Source organism: Megalops cyprinoides, chromosome 2 (assembly GCF_013368585.1).
Source record: "Megalops cyprinoides isolate fMegCyp1 chromosome 2, fMegCyp1.pri, whole genome shotgun sequence".
Classification (NCBI taxonomy): domain Eukaryota; kingdom Metazoa; phylum Chordata; class Actinopteri; order Elopiformes; family Megalopidae; genus Megalops; species Megalops cyprinoides.
Window position 1 is genome coordinate 21774229 of NC_050584.1, and position 20118 is coordinate 21794346.

At 39.7% G+C, this 20118-nt stretch overlaps 2 protein-coding genes across 3 annotated transcripts in view; one reads left to right on the forward strand and one right to left on the reverse strand.

The window, feature by feature from the left end:
• esyt2b (extended synaptotagmin-like protein 2b) overlaps positions 1 to 7054 on the reverse strand; it is a 40091-nt gene extending 33037 nt beyond the window's left edge. For both annotated transcript variants that reach the window (XM_036520708.1, XM_036520707.1), the window contains exon 1: positions 6114 to 7054. In XM_036520708.1, the coding sequence (XP_036376601.1) occupies positions 6114 to 6494 (381 nt within the window). In that variant the 5' untranslated portion in view covers positions 6495 to 7054. The remainder of the gene's footprint in view (positions 1 to 6113) is intronic.
• A 787-nt stretch (positions 7055 to 7841) lies between these two features.
• On the forward strand, positions 7842 to 18960 carry dync2i1 (dynein 2 intermediate chain 1). Its single transcript, XM_036521802.1, has 22 exons — positions 7842 to 7931; positions 8315 to 8368; positions 8590 to 9304; positions 9514 to 9581; positions 9784 to 10038; positions 11112 to 11201; positions 11895 to 12108; positions 12733 to 12853; positions 13124 to 13253; positions 13640 to 13751; positions 14090 to 14184; positions 14457 to 14586; positions 14989 to 15161; positions 15327 to 15489; positions 15760 to 15873; positions 16409 to 16470; positions 16741 to 16792; positions 16909 to 16969; positions 17326 to 17425; positions 17764 to 17895; positions 18259 to 18482; positions 18789 to 18960. Exons 1-22 carry the CDS (start codon positions 7917 to 7919, stop codon positions 18958 to 18960), a joined length of 3252 nt encoding a protein of 1083 aa, XP_036377695.1. The 5' UTR covers positions 7842 to 7916.
• Positions 18961 to 20118: the final 1158 nt, after the last annotated feature.

The following is a 20118-nucleotide window of genomic DNA, read 5'->3' on the forward strand; positions in this document are numbered from 1 at the left end:
ACGGACTGTACTTACTGCTCACTGCCAACAGGCTTATAGCACAATAGGGCATGTTGCGAAATAAAACTGGCCTCGCCCTTACTGAGAGCAACGCTAATGTGCTTGCCTGTGCTCTGATCACACGAGATGTGCCTTGTCAGGATAATCCATTGGTCTTGGTCTTCACATGGGAGAACCTACAGAAGCTAACCACTTACTGCACTAGGCCCTCATACTCTCAACAATATTTGTCATTTGTCATCTGAGACCTCCTTACACTATGTACAACAGTGACAGTGCATTGTAGTTAAGGAACAGGACTCTAGATCAGAGCCCTGCAGTTGAGCACAGCTACTGCCCCCTTTAGTATGGTTCTTAATCCAAATCTCTTAAAATTGCTATATAAAAATATGATGCAAGTCCTGTATGAAGATGTCAGCTAAGGACATACATAATACTACTGACAACACTACTGACAACTGGCTAAGAATACCATGTTAAAATTCTTGTCTTGTAAACTTGGATTTCAAAGCGGACTCATTCATTTGCCTTTTTGCGGTATTGACTTGATTATAACACTGTTATCTTATAGAGTCCAATATGCCAATAACACACACATGGTTTCAATGCCTGACTCAGCCATCTGAACAGCTTCCATCTTCCATATTCCTAGTGATAATCATCATTATATTTTATTTAAAACAATTTCACTATGTGGAAAAAACACACCCAATTTATTTAGGACACCAGCTTCATAAGGCCACTCTCTGTTCCGTACCATGTAGCAACACTGCATGAATATGCCGATACCTTAGCTATAAATGGCCACTGTTTGGCTGTGCTCCAGCTACCAATAGCCTCAGATGTCCTTTCACTTATTATTTTCCAGCCAATCGGGTCAAAAGAAAAAGGATCCCAGATGAGATGATCTAAGGAACAACCGTGCTCCCTGGGCAGCCTCTGGCTAACAAACTTTGCTGCCAACACATCTGCTCGGTTTCATTACTATCACTCCTGAGGCACGGTGCACCAGCTGAACATCATCTCTCTCTCCCCCTCTCTTTTTTATTGCTGTTTGGTGACTTGTGTACTCATCACATATTGGAATGCCAACCTTGCATACCCTCTGCTCTTGTCAGATAAGCACTGCGGCGCTGAGAACATATCCACTGAAACCATGATTAGAGTATGGTTTCTTTTCTCACTTCTTCAGTGCAAACCCCTTCCTGCACAGATCTACAGGAGATCCCCCCCCCCCCCCCCCCCCCCCCCCACACCTCAAAGTTGCTTTACACAGTCCCTGCTTTCCTGAGAGTGCAGGCCAGCCCACAACTTGACAGCACAACAAACAGTTTGGCACAATTTTTCTCACTGCAGCTCAAAAAAAAAAACAAAAAAAAAAACAAAAAACAGGACAGGCCAAGGATAGTGAAAGTGAGAGCGCAATGTACAGACACCAAAACCACAGGGGGAAAGTCACAGGGCCAACAGTTTGTTTGAGAGGACAACTTCTTCTTTTACTCTAGAACCTGCTCAACAAGTTCTGAATAAATCTGGGGAAAAAATGTCTCCCAATCCCCCTAAAGCGTGGAAATAGGAAAAAAAAGTGGAAAGAGGCTGCCAATATCTTGTTCATGATCATGAGTTCAGCTTAAGTGCTATTTAAAAAGAGGATAAAATTACATATCATGTACACATTTCTTTGACAAAGATGTGTGTGGTGTGATTCATATTGCCTAACCTTTCAACTGAGACATATTTATCTTTTGATTCTGCAATACATAAGGCAGGTGAATGAAGCATTCTGTTTCCTCTTTGGCTCAGAAAGATAAACACTGGTACCCTGTACTAGGCTAATTCAGGCATATATAAAAAAGAGCTCAAGAGATGACCAACACAGAAACGGCCTGTGACTATGTGAACATTCTCCAATTGGCATGCCTTGTATCTAATTACGAGCAAAATGAGGACCCAAATAACTTGATGCTTAATTTTACCAGAGTGGGCAGTAAACTACCATTTAAGTGCAGTTAAGCACATGTAGAACTACTTTCCAGAATTGACCATGTGGTAAATATAGTGTTCTTAGTGCAGATCTTTCTTACATGTGGTGAGAATGCCCTAAATAAGGCTAAACAGTAGACTCCACAAAATGTGTGTTGTGTTTATCAAAAATAACCCTGAAAGGCAACAATTCAAGTATCAATTCTTGTCTACATATGACAATAATATTTTAAACCTAACATATCAATTGAATGTCCTCATAAAACACCAAACTAGGCCTGCTCTTTCTGTTTTGAGACAAATTGTTGTCTTTTTTTACGGACCCTCAGTGCAGAGCGCAAAGGGCCATCAACAAGTGGACAGGTCTGCCATGTGTTGAAGGAAACCAATCCTAACAAACCAAAGAAATGCAAGGAAACAAAATAATTATGATACTGCTCCACATCATCATTAACATTTTATACTTTTCACTTGTGCTGATTTAATTTGCTTTAGTGATTGCTGAGATGTGCTATTTAGTGTTCACCGTCCATATGCAAATTAGCTGACAAATTCATATTCATTTACAGAAATCACTTCACACAAAATTAGCATTCAGGTGCAAGTCAACAGTGACAGTTAAATTATTTTTTAATGGATCTTTTTGTTTGAGAAATCAAGTGTTTAATATTACATATTTAATCACATTGATATGACTGGAAAAATAAAAGCAGCAGGTATCAAATTGATATTCTGTTTTCCTTTATTTTGTGATGTTTCCTGCAGTTATGCCACAAAACAAGCAAAAGGCTTTCTTTGCTGCCCTGTAAGGCAGGCACATGCATCCTGATGGCCCACACAGTCATAACATGCACACTGAAAAGTGAGCCTAGGGTGGCTGTTCTTAGTCTGGGTAACTGGAGCACAGGAAAACATGACAAAACACTTTCATAGGGGTCGCCACACACGGGTAGCATATAGGGCTGAATGTCAATGTTTTAAAATGTTGATTTCAACTGCAAGGTAACCTATGGCTAAAATGTAGGATATACATATGTCCCTGCAGTATAAAACTGTTCAAAGAAACATGACTTTAATACAGCTGTCACACTTTAAGCTGAAATATCCATGGGGGGTTTCTCTGTCATTGACAGCAATCACACAGCTGCAGACTTTTAGAGGATGGCCCTCCTTCTTGGGAAGAAGAGGACAATGTATTATGTGACAGAATCTTGTAGCTGGGAGCAACAAAGTACTTCTGTGCCATATTTATTGGGGAAAGGAATGTGCTCACTGACAGAGTGATCTCATGATTTTGACTGAGGGCTTTTTTCTTCAGTAAAAGCTAAAATGGACATCTTTCTCAGATGAGTCTGGAATAAATCATTTTAATCAGGAGACGAATCTGTTAGTATCTAACCAAAAGCTCACAATAGTGAACTATCTGCATTTCTGTCCAGGTCTGCCTGATATATGTTGGATACAGAACACATGCCATCTCCCACTTACCTCCTGCACTGAGTACACTCCTTGTGCCGCAGTCAGATTTCACTAAAAGGAGGTCGCTTCTACTCAATGTGCTTTATCAGCCTCAAAGTTAGGCTGTATGCCATGCCATAATATGCACCTCATTTGAGGAAAGCCTGAAAACATCATAAACAGCCACTGAATATAAAAGTGCACTACTGTCTTGAAGAGGAGAATGAGCAAAATTGATTGCATTCTGATTTACAGGCACTGATGTGCCCATCTACACTGTACCTGACTCAGCAGCATCTCTTGCCTTTGAGAGACTGCCATATCATTTCACAGCAAATTCAATTCAGGCTATCTTTGAAAGGACCTTCACAGCTACTTCATTACACTGCACCTCACATCACAAGGCACAGCCAAGTGCTCAGCTGAGAGGCCTGGCTGGGTGAACTCCTTTATCACAGGCTGCCAACAAAATGCATCAGCTCTGTACCTCAGGAGTACAAAATGCACAGAACCAAATCTGACTAAAAGGACACTAAATCCAATTACAAATATACACAAACATGTTGCAAAATAAAATAACATTCTAGTCTAGCCCTCTTGAAACTGTCAGTGCGTACATCTCATTCTTTCAAAACTAACAGTATGAGATTCAGTCCACATATTAGATCACACCTTATTAAATAACTTTTGCAGTATATTTAGTACAGATACAAGTTCAATGGGAACCAGTGTTTCATCATATGATTTGTAATTTGAATACTTTGCAAAATATCTGATTCTATTGTTCTTTGAACCAAGGAGGCCACTGATCTGATCCTGTCGAACTCCACATTTTTGATGAGACATGTATCTTGTATCTGGCCCACACTGTCTTCTAAAAGTGTTATGTACTGTAGGACTCAAGGAAATGGGCTTTGTTATCTACACAGACAGAGAGAAAGCTATTTGTTACTCACAAAGCCCTGACAACCTTTGTCTTAGGTGTAAAGCATCTAGCCTGTAAGCATGACAATGTCAAATATTTGTTGATAAAAATAGAGAGTGAAAACTGAGAAGTGACTTTTCTTTCTCTTGCACCCAATCAGTGTTCATCCTATCAACTGAAAAGGCATTCTACACATCAAGTAAATGCAGGTGCTCTTATTAAGTTCTCAGAAACATTTTCATTGAAAATAGCCAAGATGTGCCTAATTCTAGCATTCAAATGATGTTAATTTTCATATAAAATATTCAAATGTTGTGTGTTACATTTGCAACATGTTAATTACCCTTTAACCAAATTTCCTGTTGGTGGTATCTGGTGTCAGTGTAAAGCAAATGTATGTTCCATGTAATTCAAGAACCTGGCTTACTCCTGTTACTGTACCATGTCACCAGTGAGGCCGAAAATAACATCAGTCACTCATGGCATGTTCTCCTTGGTGACCGATTTAAACTACAGACCATTGTGTGACGCCCTATTTAGAAGAGGCTCAGTTTAATGCCATCTCTGAAGACAGCTGAGCTATCAGAGTGCTTTGAGTCATATTAGTCACCTCTATCTGGAAGCTGATTTTACAAGGAAACTGAAAAAGGATACAAGCTATTGGCCTGGCTGACACATATGCTGCTAGTACATAACCACTGAGATGACAAAGCCTGATTTATCAAAACAATACAACACAATACAATCAAAACAACACTGCCAAGAAGAAATATCATATTTAATATTTAGCATGTACTGTAAATGATATGACCACAGCCCAATAATATTTTCTGTATGCAGCCTGAACGACTGTGAATTGTTTGGTGCCACTACTGAAGGACGATTGAACCAACATATAATGTCAGTTATGAAAGCCTGAAACCCTGCTGTATAAAAAACGTAATATAATGCTTCAGATACCATCTCAAATAATTAAGCTGTAGCTAAATGTCAGATCGATAGTCTATTCTCATCAAGTGACCTTTAGCACACCTGATCGAGGTAATAACCAAAAAATCATAAGAGTGGTTTCTTTGTGTAGTTCTCATTGAGTCCTATCAAATGAGGTTTCCTTTGGTTTAAATATGCGAGCAGACAACATATATTACCATCTCCGTAACTCCACCCATTTTGGGGTGCGTGAAGCCTCATTGTACAGTCATTTTCAGAGGGGAGCAATGACTAGCATTAGTTTCAAAGCCAAAAATGTCTGACATCATTTGAAATGCTGTCATATCTTTTTTTTTATGAATTAGCACAGCTTATCAAAAATAATAATAAAAAAGTCATTATTAATTTGGGGAAGACCCAAGTCACTGAGGTCAAAAGAGGTGCTGCACATCGTAGATTAATTTCAAATCTTTGCAGGTTAGTTTCTTTTGAAGAAATGTGTTTTTACCTGCACAGATGGAACAAGATGCAAACAATAATTATAACTGAATATTATTATGTATTTTTAAACTTTACATTATTACAACCATTGCAAACCTACCAATACGAAATAGTCACCAGAGCAAATGATTACAGGAAGGAAAAGCGCACATCGGCACTCATGTGTTAACAACACACACACATACAAAAAAAAAAAAAAAAAAAACACGGCAAGTTGAACCGACGACTTTTACGATTGCATATAAAGTGTCTGATTTACACCTAGCTGTACATAATCTTAAATGTAAGCAATGTTTCCCGCAGCACTTAAACTTACCCATGGTGGCAACTCCGAAGTTGCTAAACTTTGCCTGACAGCTCTCTCTTCGTGTTCAAAGAATGCCAACGCTCTGTTCAGCCTAGTGTTCTTATTTCCTTGATTTTTTCTCCACCAGAAGAATATCGCGAGTCCGATTAAAATCCAACTGAAGCTGAACTCGAAATAGCCCAAGACATATATAGGGAAAATCATCACAAATGTTTTCGCCAACTGCATCCACATCTGCTTAACATCACCGACGGAAGACTGCGACTCCTCTCCTTGATCTGGAGAACTCGGTGCGCTCGTCCTGCTGTTCGGTCCATTTTCCTTTGGTCCCATGGAATTTGCCGCATGCGGTTCCATACCATGTCCAGAACTTTTTGCTTCCCTACTCATTTCCAACTTTCCCCAACACACTCAATGTAAAACCCTTCAAAATGAAGCACGTCCAAAGTTAGGTACACTAGGTATCTAACTAAAATAGACAGTAAAAGAAAAAAGTGATAAACTATATGTTTTGTTGCCACAAGACAGACTACCTATGTATAACCAATTAGTTAACTAGCTAACTGACTAGTGTAATTGGTAGTTATCTAGCTAAAACGTTGGCATTCTTGTTAGCTGACAGCAACCTAAATCCTCTCGCAAGGCAAAGTCAGTCGCATACCTTGCAATATTTTATAAGTAGCTATCTAGCCAACATCCCCATAACGTAAGAAATCCCAAGGGCGCGCACATTATCGATCCACGTTTCTGTGTTCATCGTCTCCATTTATTTTGACTGTAAACTGATATGTATTGAACTTGCCCTATGCGACTGAGTTTTAGTGCTGCGAGGCTGACCGTTCACTGCATAGCTACCTACTGTCTACAGATACACCGGCCTCCCTACATCCTGATATGGAACTGCGTCGATTTTTGAACACAGAGGCAGCTGCCGCAGGTTCTGCCCAATGGTTCAGCCCCTTCTCCCTTTTCCAATAGGAAACTGCTGTTGAATATAATAGGTCAAAAGCATATGCCATCATTTAAACAGCTCAAAATTGCCACCTTGTGCCCATAGGTTGTAAGTGCAAAATAATTGTTAAGAGTGTTACAAAAATCTGGACATAAACCAATATGCACGTGGTTATACACCTAGTAATATGATGCACATTCTAATATAAGTGCTAAATATTAAATGAGCTGTGTTATGGTGTCACCAAGAGGCATTGGAAAAATTTCAGCTTTGAGAAAAATATGTTTCAGATGAGTCTGCACAACAACATTAACAACAACATTCAACAACATTTTTGCTTTTTTTGTTGAAACTGTAAGGTACAGTCAATACACAATGAGACCTGCCAGATCAAACTTTACATTACATTACTTAATGTTTGCATCCAAAAGGCTAGCTTACTACACGAGCACTCTTCTGGAATAGTCAATTTATATTAACTTTTTTAACCATATGCAATTATTCTACGATTCTGTATTTGTTGACTGTGTGTAATTATCTGACCTCTCACATCAACATCCTTTGTACACACCAACTGACAGAAATAAACTGTGGATCCTTTTTTTAATATTTTTATCAGAATCGATGTATCTATTATCAACACCGTTGGTATGTCTGTAGGGCTGTGATTTTCTTGTACTGTATCGATTGCTCTTATTTCAGCTTACTACCCTGTTGTCAAGATAATATGACGCAGTTACCTTGGTTTCAGTCAACTGCGCATGCGCAGTCAGCTTTCTTGACGCCATGGCGGTGGATAGGGTAAACACAAACTCAGCCTGGATTTTTTAAAGACAAAACGAGGTTCCTGTAGATAGCCAATGCACATGGAAAAGGTAACAGCTAAATGCACTAAAAACCAAAAAGTATGGTCACATTTAAATATTCTGAAATAAACTGTGCAGTTAATGGATTTACAGCCAGCTAGCAAGGATAGTTATCATACTGTATACCTATTCTAGCGGGGTAGCTGCATCAAATATTTAAAAAGCAAGATCTTAGCAATTGATAATTCTTGATCGAAAAACACAGTTGCTAGGGATGATAATATTGCATGACGTAAGTAGTAGTACTTATAGGTAATGCAAGGTTTTCAATACCAGAAATCATTTTGTCTTACGTCAAGAGCACAGATATAGTTTTAGATGGAGGTGTCTGATGGTGTCTACGAATGAATGGCATGTGTACGCTAGTAATCATTAATGGTATTATTATTTAGGAACTTAAAATGGAAGATACCTGGAAAACACGGGACTTAGAGAAGCACCTCAGGGTAAGTAGTGTTTTATCTTATAAAACGTTTTTTTCATTTTTATTTCTCCAAATGTTTGTTTACAGCCCCAATGAAAGTTGGTTATGCAAAAATATAATAGTCACTGTAATATTCTGTAAGCATCACAAATACACAACTGTGGCTGATTGCTCAAATAGATATTTCCCCTAGATTAGATTGTTCATAATATGTAGCCTATGTTCTACTCTAAACCATTCCAGGGAGGAGTGTATGATGAAGACAACATCAGGAAGAAAGACAGAAGGAGAAGAGATGAAGATGGAAGGAAAGGCAGAAGTGGCGAGTCAGTGGAGCGGCGGCACAGGGATCGAGACAGCGAGGCATATAGGGAGAGGGACAAATACAGAGAGAGAGACAGCACTCGGGAGAGAACAAAGCACAGAGATTCGGATAAGGACAGAGATCATGACAGACGCAGAGAAGGCACAAGGGAAAGAACCATGGACAGTGGCGAGAGAGATAGAGAAAGAAGAAGAGAGAGAGAGAGAGCAGGGGACAGCAGTAGGGACTGGGACATCGATCGAGGGAGCCGGGATAGACGACATGAAAGAGCAGAAAAGGAAAACAGAGAAAGGGAAAGGGAAAGAGAGAAAAGAAGAGCTGAGCGAGACCAGGAGCGAGGGACTGACAGGGATAGAAGGAGAGAAGAGGGAAGAGAGGGAGAACGAGAGAGGGACAGGGAAAGAGCCAGAGAGAGGGAGAAGGACCGAGACAGAGAAAAAGAGCGTGATTATGAGAGGAGGAGAGATAAAGACAGGCACAGGGAGAGGGAGCAAGGCCACAGCAGTAAGCATCTCAAAGAAACTGACCGCTACAATGATGGACTGCGAGAAGAGTACTTGGAATCAAAGAGAGAAAAAGAAAGAAGAGAGAGACACAGTGACAGAGAGTATTATAGACAAAAAGAAGACAAAGGTAAAAAAAATTCTACCCAGGAAAATAAAATTTAAGTATTGACCTTTTACTGCATTTCAGTTTTGTTTTCTGACATGTGTACACTCAGAACTACATTATGTTGTCTTTTAAGGCTGAATTTTAAGGTACATGAGCCCTTTCTGACAACAAGTTACACACATTGTGTCTGATTTTTATTGTACAGTGATTTATTTCTTCTTTACAAATAGAATACCGGGAACACCGTAGAAGAGAAAAAGAAGAAAGAGAAAGGAGACACAGAGAGCGAGAAGAACATGTAAGATTTTGACTGCATGCATCCATTAAGAGCGAAAAATTTACACAGAACATTCACTCTACATATGCGTATTTTCAGCTGTTCACAAACAAATGTGTTCACTTACTGTTAGAATCAGTGCAAACAGCTGTCATTACCTCTGTGTTGTACTGGAGTATTTGACTGTTCTGGGGGCCTGTTCTGTGTTATGGTTGGTCTACAGCACCCCGGAGAGAGCCGCAGGCATGACGGGAAGCCTCAAGACTCAGAGCGAGAACACAGACATAGGGAGCACAAGGAGTCTGAGCATCACCTCTCCGGTGAGGTAGAGAGCAGGGAAAGGAGATCACACAGCAAGCCGAGGGAGAGGAGGCACCGAGAGGAAGGGGACCTGGAGAACGGTCCAGCTGAAGTGACCTCTGCTAACATTTTGCGCTTGGGCAGAGACAGGGAAGGAAGAGAGACCAAAGAAAAAAAGGTGAGAACTGGATTCTGTCACGGTAGTGCAACAATGTACAGCTAGTCCACAGGCTTTTATTGCTTGGTGTCGTTCGAGAGCAGCACTTACTGTTGTTGATTCTCTTAATTTTGTGCAGTTGCTTTTGGGAAGCGAATATCATTTTGTGCCTTTTATTTAATTTGCTTTAACAACATTGACAACTTTGACTTTTTTTTCCATGACTGTTGTTTGATGACCCTTGGAGCTTTTTCTTCCACTCTGCAGTGAACCAGTATCTGTGTCTTCCCTTCCCTTTGTGTTCTCTTCCTCTTCCTGTGATCTCAGGCCTCAGTTACCATGGAGATCTAGTCAGCCAGAATTAAGTGACACAGAGGAGAGTCTGTAAGAAGCCTCTTGTGGGAGTCTTTGTGTTTTCCTGATGGGATCATGCCCTGTCTTTCCTGTTTCTGCAGTGCTTTTCAAACACTTTGGAAATATAAGTCTTAAGGATTGAAGTAAAGCAAGTCTTTGCTGACCTGCACTAATTGGTATATTGCTTGTGGTGTATAGTGAAGAAAGAAAGAAAGAAAGAAACTTTCCACTTTCCACTTTATTGCATTTTTGACTTTGATGTGGCTTCACAATTCACATGGATTTACATTGTGTGTCCAGTGCATGTTGTTTCAGTCAGCCTCCTATTCGAGTTGATTGGATAAATGAACTGCCCTAATTGCAGGGAAATAAGCGTGTGTGAACTGTCATAACGCAGAGATGGCTTTCCTTAGGCTTTCTTTCTCTAGATGAACACGTTCAGATGAGACACTATGTATCATATATATCACATGCGTTATATATTGTATCATATCTGACTTATTCTTTAAGAAATTAATAGGCAGTACTTCTCTACACCAGGGACTACATGTTGTGCCAGTATGATTGAGGTACATCATGAAGTACTGAATGTAGTGTTCTAAATTAAATATTGGAATTCTAGATGTGAAACACTTTGCTGAAGCATGATAGGAATAGATGAAACCATGTGGATAACTGTGGTGTGTTTAGTGTGGTTGTGTAACAGCAGTGTCTTTTAATGGTTATGCTAATGTCTGCAGGTTGAGAATGAAGAGGATGAGACTGAGAAACCTGCTGCTGAGGATCATAGGGATGAGGAAGGAGCTGATGACTATGAGGAGGATTTTGAGGTATTAAATGTGAAACAGTTAAAGATGAACATCTGATATCTGACACGATTATAGAATAAAATCTGTGTGTACGTTGTGTTCAGGTTTTTGTTCTCTTGTTTGTAAATTTTATTTTGCATGCTTAAAATGGATCATTATTAAAAGAAAATGGTAAGTGTTTCACTGAAAATCGAACACTGTATATGGACGATGTCAGATACATTTAGTAATATATAGGTGGATGTCAGTAGCTGTGTGTGATATTATCACTTGTCATTGATATGTTGAATCAGCATGGTGTGCATTGAATTTGAAGAACAGGCTAGTTTAATGGTTTATTTTAATAAAAACAAAGCTACAAAATTCAAGGTGTCCAATAAAGAGAGGCACAGCATGTGTCAGTGACCACATACTGCTACTACTACTGCTGCTGCTGCTACTGCTACTACTACTACCAATAATAATAATAATCATAATAATAATAATTATTATTATTAGTAGCAGTAGTAGTAGTAGTAACACTAATAGTAACTAATAGAAATAGAACTAATAGTAAGACTTATTAAATAATTCTTGAGTAACATGTGATTCACAGCTATTTATTTTCGCAATGTATGTGAAATGCATCTGATTTCTTGTCCATTCCTTAACCATTTGCATGCGATGCTTAAGGAAGTGGCAGGGCATTGAGCTTTGGATGCTTTCCTCTGAAAGGATTATGAGGAGGATTTCGAAGAGCTGGATGAGAGTGATGGAGCGGGGGATGACAAGGAGGATGGGGCCGAAGAAGAGAAGAAGGAGGAAGAGTTGTCCCCGCAGAAGAGAAGGGAAATCGAGGAAATCCGGCGAGCCATGGACGCTGAAAATGAAAGAGTGGGCTCTGGGGAGCGGTGGCGTGGTGTGGAGGAGGTTGAAGTGTCCAAAAGAGGTAAAGGAAACTAGTCTGAGGCTTTCTGTGAAAATAGTGTACGTTTTGGGGAATGTGTCCATGCTTCTTCTTAAGGGGAGTTTAAACAAGCAGAATTGTAATATTGTTGATCGTAGGATGCCAGTAGGGTTGTGCTTAATAACTTATGACAGGCAGCACCTGGGCACATGGGAAAGTGAACATGCATTTTCTTAAGCAGTGATTAATTTGGGATACTGAAGTGAATGCAGTTGTGTACAAGACTCACAGAAGCATTCATGGTGCGGCAGTGTAGCATAGTGTAAGGAGCAGGACCTGTAAGCGGAAGGTTGCTGATTTGATTCCCTGCTGGGGTACTGCTGTTGTACCCTTGGGCAAGGTACTTAACCCACATTTGCCTCGGTAAATATCCAGCTGTATAAATGTGTAACATGAAAAAAAAAACCAAAAAAAAAAACATTGTAACCTATGTAAGTCACTCTGGATAAGAGTGTCTGCTAAATGCCAATAATGTAATGTAATCTAATTCTGTTTGCTGCTAAATTGGCAGTTTGTTGAACAATGTATTCATTAGTAAAAGATTATTCATCATTGTTTGTTCATCAATGTGTTACCGCCGATAATAACTTTGAGGTTTTTGTTCAGATCATGTCCACCGTGCACATTCTGGTGTTTCTCCGAGTAAAAGCATTCAGCATGGGAAGTTTATTGACTTTGTGGCAGCAAAGCAGCGGGAGGTCAGCAAGAAAGCATCCAGCAAGCAGAAGTAAGCTGGAATGATGTTTCACTTATGTGATAGTCCAGTGTACGTTTACCTTTCATTTTAGGAGTTAAGCACTTGACATAAAACTCAGTGTATACATTCCCATCTGTGTGCCTTAAAGTCTGAAATTAGATTGAAGTGGTAGATTTATATTAGATTTTTGAAATGTATAACTTTGAAATCATCTTAAATGATGTATAGATATATTTTTTCCATTACAACTGCCTTAAGCGTGGCATAAAACCCCGGAACTTTGTTTCTTTCCCATTTTAGAAAACGCAGTGCAGAGTTGCTCAGACTGATCGATCTAGACTTCTCTGTCAGTTTCTCCTTGCTGGATTTGCCTCCAGTGAATGAATATGACATGTACATTAAAAATTTTGGGACAACAAACACTAAACAGGTTTGTACTATGTTGTTTTTAAAAAGTGTCTGTATACTGCTCCTGTGGCTCCTTACATTTCTAGATAAACAAAGATTCTGAAAGCAAGCTTTTGTCTGCATTACATGTAGGAAGTATTTTTTAAGTAGCATTCTTTGTTTATTTTTAGCAGCTTGTCTGGAGAAAGTACAGTCTTGTTTGTACCTCTTTAGGAGGGCCAACAGGGCGCAGGCTCTAATTTGATTAGATATTTCAGTCGCTCTTTTATCCAAACAGATTCCTCTGTGCCAGTTCCGGGGGGGGGGGGGGGTTACTTTAGTATTGGCGTTTGTGGTGGTGACAATCAGTGTTTTTAATGTTACATTTTAATAACTCAGTTTTAATAACACTTAACCATCTGTTCACAGGCATATGTCCAGTGTAATGAAGATAATACCGACAGAGAAACTCAAACAGAGGAGATTGAGGAGAGTGATAAATGGACACAGCATCCTGGAGACAGCAATGTAGTCTGTGGAGGTCAGAAACATTCTGGACTCAAATGTGGGGTCATGAAGTTTGGACATATTGTCTGATGCAACACTACTGCTTCATCTAGGAAATGAAGAAATGTTCATGATGTCCACATTGAACATGAATTCTAATTAATATATTACAATATCACAGAATATTTTCTAAATTACTCCTTCCATGGGGTATTACATTTTCAGTTTTATCATAGATAGGTCAATAGTTAAATGAAAATTGAACCCTAGGATGACTGCTCTGTTGGCTTAATGGATTTTTTTTTAGCAGGCTCCTCCATTTACTTAGATCTTATAAAGCAATATTCAACCTCTTTTGTGTCATTGTAACAGGTCCTAAACTCACTAATGAGGCCTCAGTTGAATCCATGACCAAAATGAGCTTTGACTCTCAACGACTGGCAGCATTTTTGCACTCAGCTTCTCAGGTATAACACCTCTTTACTACTTACAATACACAACTTACATTTTAATTCTCAATAGCTTTTCACTTCAGTGTGTTTTAAACAGAGGAGCTGCTAGTTGTATTTGTAATGAAAGTTTATCTGGACCTTAAAAATGCAAATGTAAATTTATTAAATATTGGCAGCTTTATGTTTGTTCTGGCCCACATCCTCTTTGAAATCTGCCTCAGTTTTATTTGGGTTGAGATTGTTTATATCCACTGTTGTTATTACTAGTCTCCTGTCTCTTTTGACAGGTGGTGGCAGTCCTATTAGAAGAAGACAGAGCTGAAAAGCATTCACTGAGGCAGCTGAAATCTCAAGTAGATAGTTTGTCATTCAGCGACGGATGCTTAGAGCTCAATACTAAGTTGCCCTTTCTGCATGGTAAGGCCATTTCGACTGCGGCCCTTATCTCTGCATTAAGATTTCAGCCAAACCAGAACAGTCTTTTTGAACAGTGTACCCCAGACCAGTTGAAAGGTTTCAATTTTATGCACGGTATGTAAAAGGAAGGTGAGAAACTATGAGCACAGCTTCTCCTGTGTCCTTGCAATTAGCAGTCTGGTCATGGCTATCAAATACAGTGAAGCTCCTGAAGCAATGCTCAGAATGCAGTCCCTACCTGCAGAATAAGCTAGTCCCCTACCCTAAGGATGACCAGGTCCCTATCTTCAATATGATCTATTCCCTACCTGCAGAATAAGGTAGTCCCCTACCCTAAGGATGACCAGGTCCCTACCTCCAGAATGATAGTGTAAGATAAGTCTACTGCTCTGTGGTCTGCAGGTCGAGAGGTCAGCTTGATCAGCTTCTCACAGGTACAGAGGCAGACCATGCTGTCCGTGCACAGTCCCACCACCAAGCCCAGTGCGGTCCGCTTGGACAGCCAGACCATCCTTTGCATCTGGAACATATGGGAGCCATCTTGTCCTCAGAAAGTCCTTGTCTACGAATCTGAGGTGTGGTGATTTTCATGGCAAATAAGGAAAAACCTACATTAGTTATTTCTACATCCGTCTGTTTGAACATGCGTTTTGCCAACAACAGTGATTGTTATGAAGACGTTATCAAATTGTGTACTTATTGACATAGCATCATCCCCTCTGGGTTCCCTCCTTCTGTAGGTTCTCTGCTGCTGTTTCAGCCCTGGTAAGGCCACGCTGGTGTTCGCAGGTACTGCTGTGGGCTCTGTGGTTGTCTGGGACCTGCGAGAGCACTCCAGTTTACACTACACTCTAAAAATAGGAGACCATGACTGGACCCTCCGCTACCCCACCTTCTCCACAGGTGAGTGCATACTGCTCTATTTTGCTCGACTGCTTTAGTGAAATTGCTGTCATTGTATTTAATTGTTTTGCTGTTGAAAGCCTTTTTTTAGTCAGCCTGCCACTGTATACTAGTTTGTGAACTGAAATAGATAGGGTTGGTCCTTGTTAAAGGTGATCTGCTTCGGCCATGAGGCTCAGAGTGGTTCCCTGATATTTTGATACATTATGTGTGTGTGTGTGTGTGCGTGCGTGCGTGCGTATGTGTGCGTATGTGTGTGTGTCCTTGCAGATGCTGTTCTGGCAGCTTCAAGTCATTTTTCCTCTGTGAGGTCAGTGGAACCTGTCCCTGCTAATGTGACTGAGGGGCTAAGACCTGAGTTCTCTCTGTTGCCAGCACATGAAGGTACTGTGGGTATTACGTAAACAATGCAAATGCCATGAAAACTTCACAAATAAAAGTACACAGTTAGTAATACTTTATATTCAGCAGTTTACCTGTGTAGTTGGAATGTTGTAACCGTTGTTCTTACTACAAAATTACTCAGTTGAGAATATTGGATATTGATTAATGATTTAGTGTTTATTTTCAGTATGTTATAATAGTGTTTATACAGTATGTTAATATGTTAAATTGCAGACTTTAACCCTCACATCCTTTAATGCATCCTTTAATCTTGTTATGTCACACTCTTTACATGCATATTAGTTACATAAAATGTGTAATTATGCAGCACAAGAATATTTCACCATAAAGCAGCTGTACATGCAAATGTTCTTAATATACCACATCACCTTACAATATATCTCTTACCACAATGCAGTGTATATGTAGTGGTACAGCATTAAGACCTTAAGATCTCCAGCTTAAGATCAGGCTTTGCGCAGTCTTTCCTGTTCTGACTTGCCGCAGCAGCATGCATGTGTTGTTTGTATTGCAGGGGTATCAGGATTGTCATTCCAGTTAGCATCCCTTGATGAAAGTGGAGTGTTAAATCTGTGGGTGAGTGTCAGCTGAGATGGGTTTGGCTTTCAGTGTTCCATAACACTTCATTAATGCTTTAATGATAGTTATTTTATTTAATTATATGAAAGACAGTACATTTATTCTCAATGCATACATTTTTTGCAAAGACTTTTATGCAAAGTAACATAGCAGGTGTTCACAGACTTACAGCCCTTTGGTTCAGGGTCCACTCTTCTAAAAGCTACACAAGATGAACCATATATTTTCCTTCACAAAAGTAATGCTTGTAATTCTTTTGTCTGTCAGGTTGTTGTGGAACTTCCAAAAGCTAACCAAGCTGGTTCACAGACTGACCTAGGTGAGAGCGCCTCCTATATTTGTTGGCCAATTCTATCAATCTTTTTTTAGAGTTGGTGAATAAATATTAGGTTATGATCATGAGAGGTTTTCATCCTTTGCTTTCTTTATGTACAGGTCTAAAACCGGGGGGCAAAGTTAAGCTGCTTCACAGTTCATCCATTACTACCAATGAGAGGTGAGATCTAGACTTGTACTCTCATGGCAGGATAATTTACCATTGCCAATAGATGCATTATTGTCTGAGGGATGTCTGATGCCTACTCTTTGACATGATATTGGTTTTTGGAGTAGGTTCTACTTTCTTTTGTATTTGGAAAGGGTTCCTGAATTTTCGTTTTTGTAAAGATGTTTTACATGCAGTCTGACTCCAGTCAGATTTTTATCTGTGTGTGAAAGCATAGGGGATAGGTGTTTAGGCCTTGCTGGTGTTTTTTATGGTGTGTGACCATATGATACTGGCAAGCAGAAATACTAATAGAGTAGGCACTGAAAGAGGAGGAAGACCAGATGGCTGTCGTTTCGCTTCTGCAGACTTTCAAAGAGAGAAGCTGTGAAAACAGTCCCTCTGAGGGCACTGCTGTTAAAGTTCCTCCCCTCTGACTCCAACCATTTCTTCATTGGCACTGACATGGTGAGCGTTGCGTTGATCCACACCTGATAGCGTTACCACTGTTTCTGTGAAACTCCTATAGATGCTCAAAAATGGAGCCTATAAACTGGTAATAAGACTATAGGTTCAGAATTCAATTAGTGACAAAATTGTATATAATTGTATTTTACAAGCCAGATATGCCCAAAATCTTCATACGATTTATTCTGGTTATAGAGGTGCTATCATTAATAATTGATGTGCTCAGCTAGAAATCCCTAGCTACATGTTACATCTGCACATTACATTGCGTAGAATATGTGAGGTACAATGGCTAATTATGTCCATTGATGTCACTGATGTTGTATGCTTTATTTCAGGGTGTAGTAACTCATGGGACCAGGCATGGGCTGAACATTCCTCCCAAGTTCTACAGGCCACAGCTGGCTGGGCTCAGGCCTGTACATGTCACTTCGGTCGACATCTCTCCATTTGGAGAACCCGTGTTCCTGGTGAGATCACTGTGTGCAGGACTGACAGGGTTGGGCAGGTTTTATTCTTCAAGATTTTCCTTGTAGATGGCTTTGTCCATGGTAACTCATAGCTGTGTGTTTCAACTTGGGCATTTGTAACTCATTGATTCACTTTGGGCGTTACAAAGACCAGCTGAGATCAGTTACTTTGGGTTCAAGGATTCATTTGCGACATTTCAGCTTAGATGATGCAAAGAATGGTGAAATAGTAATTTTTTTCTGAATCCTGAACGAAAAATTTCATTGACTTGATAGCGATATTTTTCAGCCAGACGTGGTTGTGGAAGCTATGTGGTGTGCCTGCTTGTGTGCATGACTGTGTGTGCAAATCCCCTCCTCTAGGTCGGATGCGCGGATGGGAGTGTCAGAATGCACTCATTGAGGAAGGAACAGCCCCTCATGGAGTGGACCGGAAGCACAAATGGAGAGCCAGTTGTCTCTGTCCAGTGGGCCCTGACCAGGCCGGCCATGTTCTGTGTCCTAGATGCTACGTCTAACATTCACATATGGGATTTACTGGAAAAGGACTATGAACCCATGACGACTGAAAAGATCCGGTCTGATAGGTAAGCCCACAGCTATGCTGGGAAAGGTAGGGCAAGAGTGGGGTGGGGTAAACCTGGCGGCCTCTTCCTGTCTTTGCATCTGTAAAAAATTATAGAGCAAAATAGAGCATAACTGCAGTAGCATATACTGCATATATAGCATGTTTCTTTCTTATAACATTGTATATACACGTGGATCAGAAATGTTACTCCTCTGCATTTTTGTGGCAGGTGTGATGTTGTTACTGCATTACACCCATCTCCCCTTCCCCCACTTTTGAGATGTTTTTGTTTGAGTTCTGAAGATACATATATTTTCTTTTTCAGAGTGACTGCCATGGCTGTTTTCGGTGACCCAGCCAAGCAGAACATGTTCTCAGGAATATCACTGGCCGTGCAATCTGGGAAAATTGAAATGCAGTATTTCAATAAGAAGTGGGCAGTGCCTACCCCTGCAGAGTTAGAAAACCTACAAAACATGCTGCATGAGGCTTTTTGAAAGCATATTTATACCACCTAAGGTGGGCTTGACCATTTGTCAATATGTTAGTCATTTAATAAAAAAAAAATGTGGCTAGATCATATAATACAATGTCTACAATCTAGTTTGATAACTGGCTCTGCAAGAGAACAATATTTTTTCACTTAATGAAATGCAGATATTTTAATTAGAATATAAAGCAAATAGGTGAAGCAAGAAGGTGTGTGACTGAGTAACTGACTGGTTTTATGTCCATCATTGAACCTTGCCATAAAAGCATGCTTGCATTTTAGTTCTGGCATTGCTAAAATTTGGAGCGAGTAAGGAAGTCTTTGCTAAACACAGATTACCACCAGTTAACCTTTACAATTAACCAAACAACCTTTTACAGTCTGCGTAATCTTGAACACATTGTCTTAACAGAAAGAGAATGTAAGAGTTCCAGCTGAGATGGAAACTGTGATGTATTTTTGCTGTTTCCTTTTAATACAACTTGATTATAATTTTAGTTTATCTTATCTCTGTTAAACAAACTCCAAAGATATGTGTAATGCTTAGTCTCACTTTAAGGCTGTAAAAGCCAAAAAGGAGAATGTAATTGTAAAACAGTGGTTTGCACTGTGAATAGATTGATTAAATATATTTTTGTGTACAGTAATTGCATTGTTATTTTTATTTAATAAAATTCTGTCATTATTTATCTCTACTTTTTTTTTAATTTGTTATTTTATTCCTTAGATCCAGTTGTCCTTATCTTATTGTTTCTTAGAAGGAGGTTCTTCAGCAGCTTTTATTTGTCAGCAATCATGGATGTAAGTGCTTGGGAATGGCAGATCTAGAGACTTTGATCAGATTTGTAGTCTAGGACTTTTCTGATTAAAAGAACATCAGGTTATGCGTTCTCCATTTCCAGCTAAAGCTTTTACTGTACTTACAGCCCTTGATTTGCTTATATGTAGCCACATAGGTTGTTTGGGTCTCTTTACTTTCAAAAAATACCTCCAGACAAAAACAAATTCAACATAAATGACCATTTTACTTATTATGGCAATACTTCAGCCTCATGTATCTTTATACAGGAAAGACTCACAGGCAACTGGCAGCAGCAAGTATTTGCATGTTTGAGTGGTTGTGAGAGAGAACTGTCTTTATTTTATCAAGCCCTCCTGAACCCGG

Coding starts and splice junctions, on each gene's coding strand:
- dync2i1 (XM_036521802.1), top strand. Junction 8,369..8,589: donor ACTTAGAGAAGCACCTCAGG/GTAAGTAGTGTT, acceptor AAACCATTCCAG/GGAGGAGTGTATGATGAAGA. Junction 14,587..14,988: donor TAAGTTGCCCTTTCTGCATG/GTAAGGCCATTT, acceptor TGTGGTCTGCAG/GTCGAGAGGTCAGCTTGATC.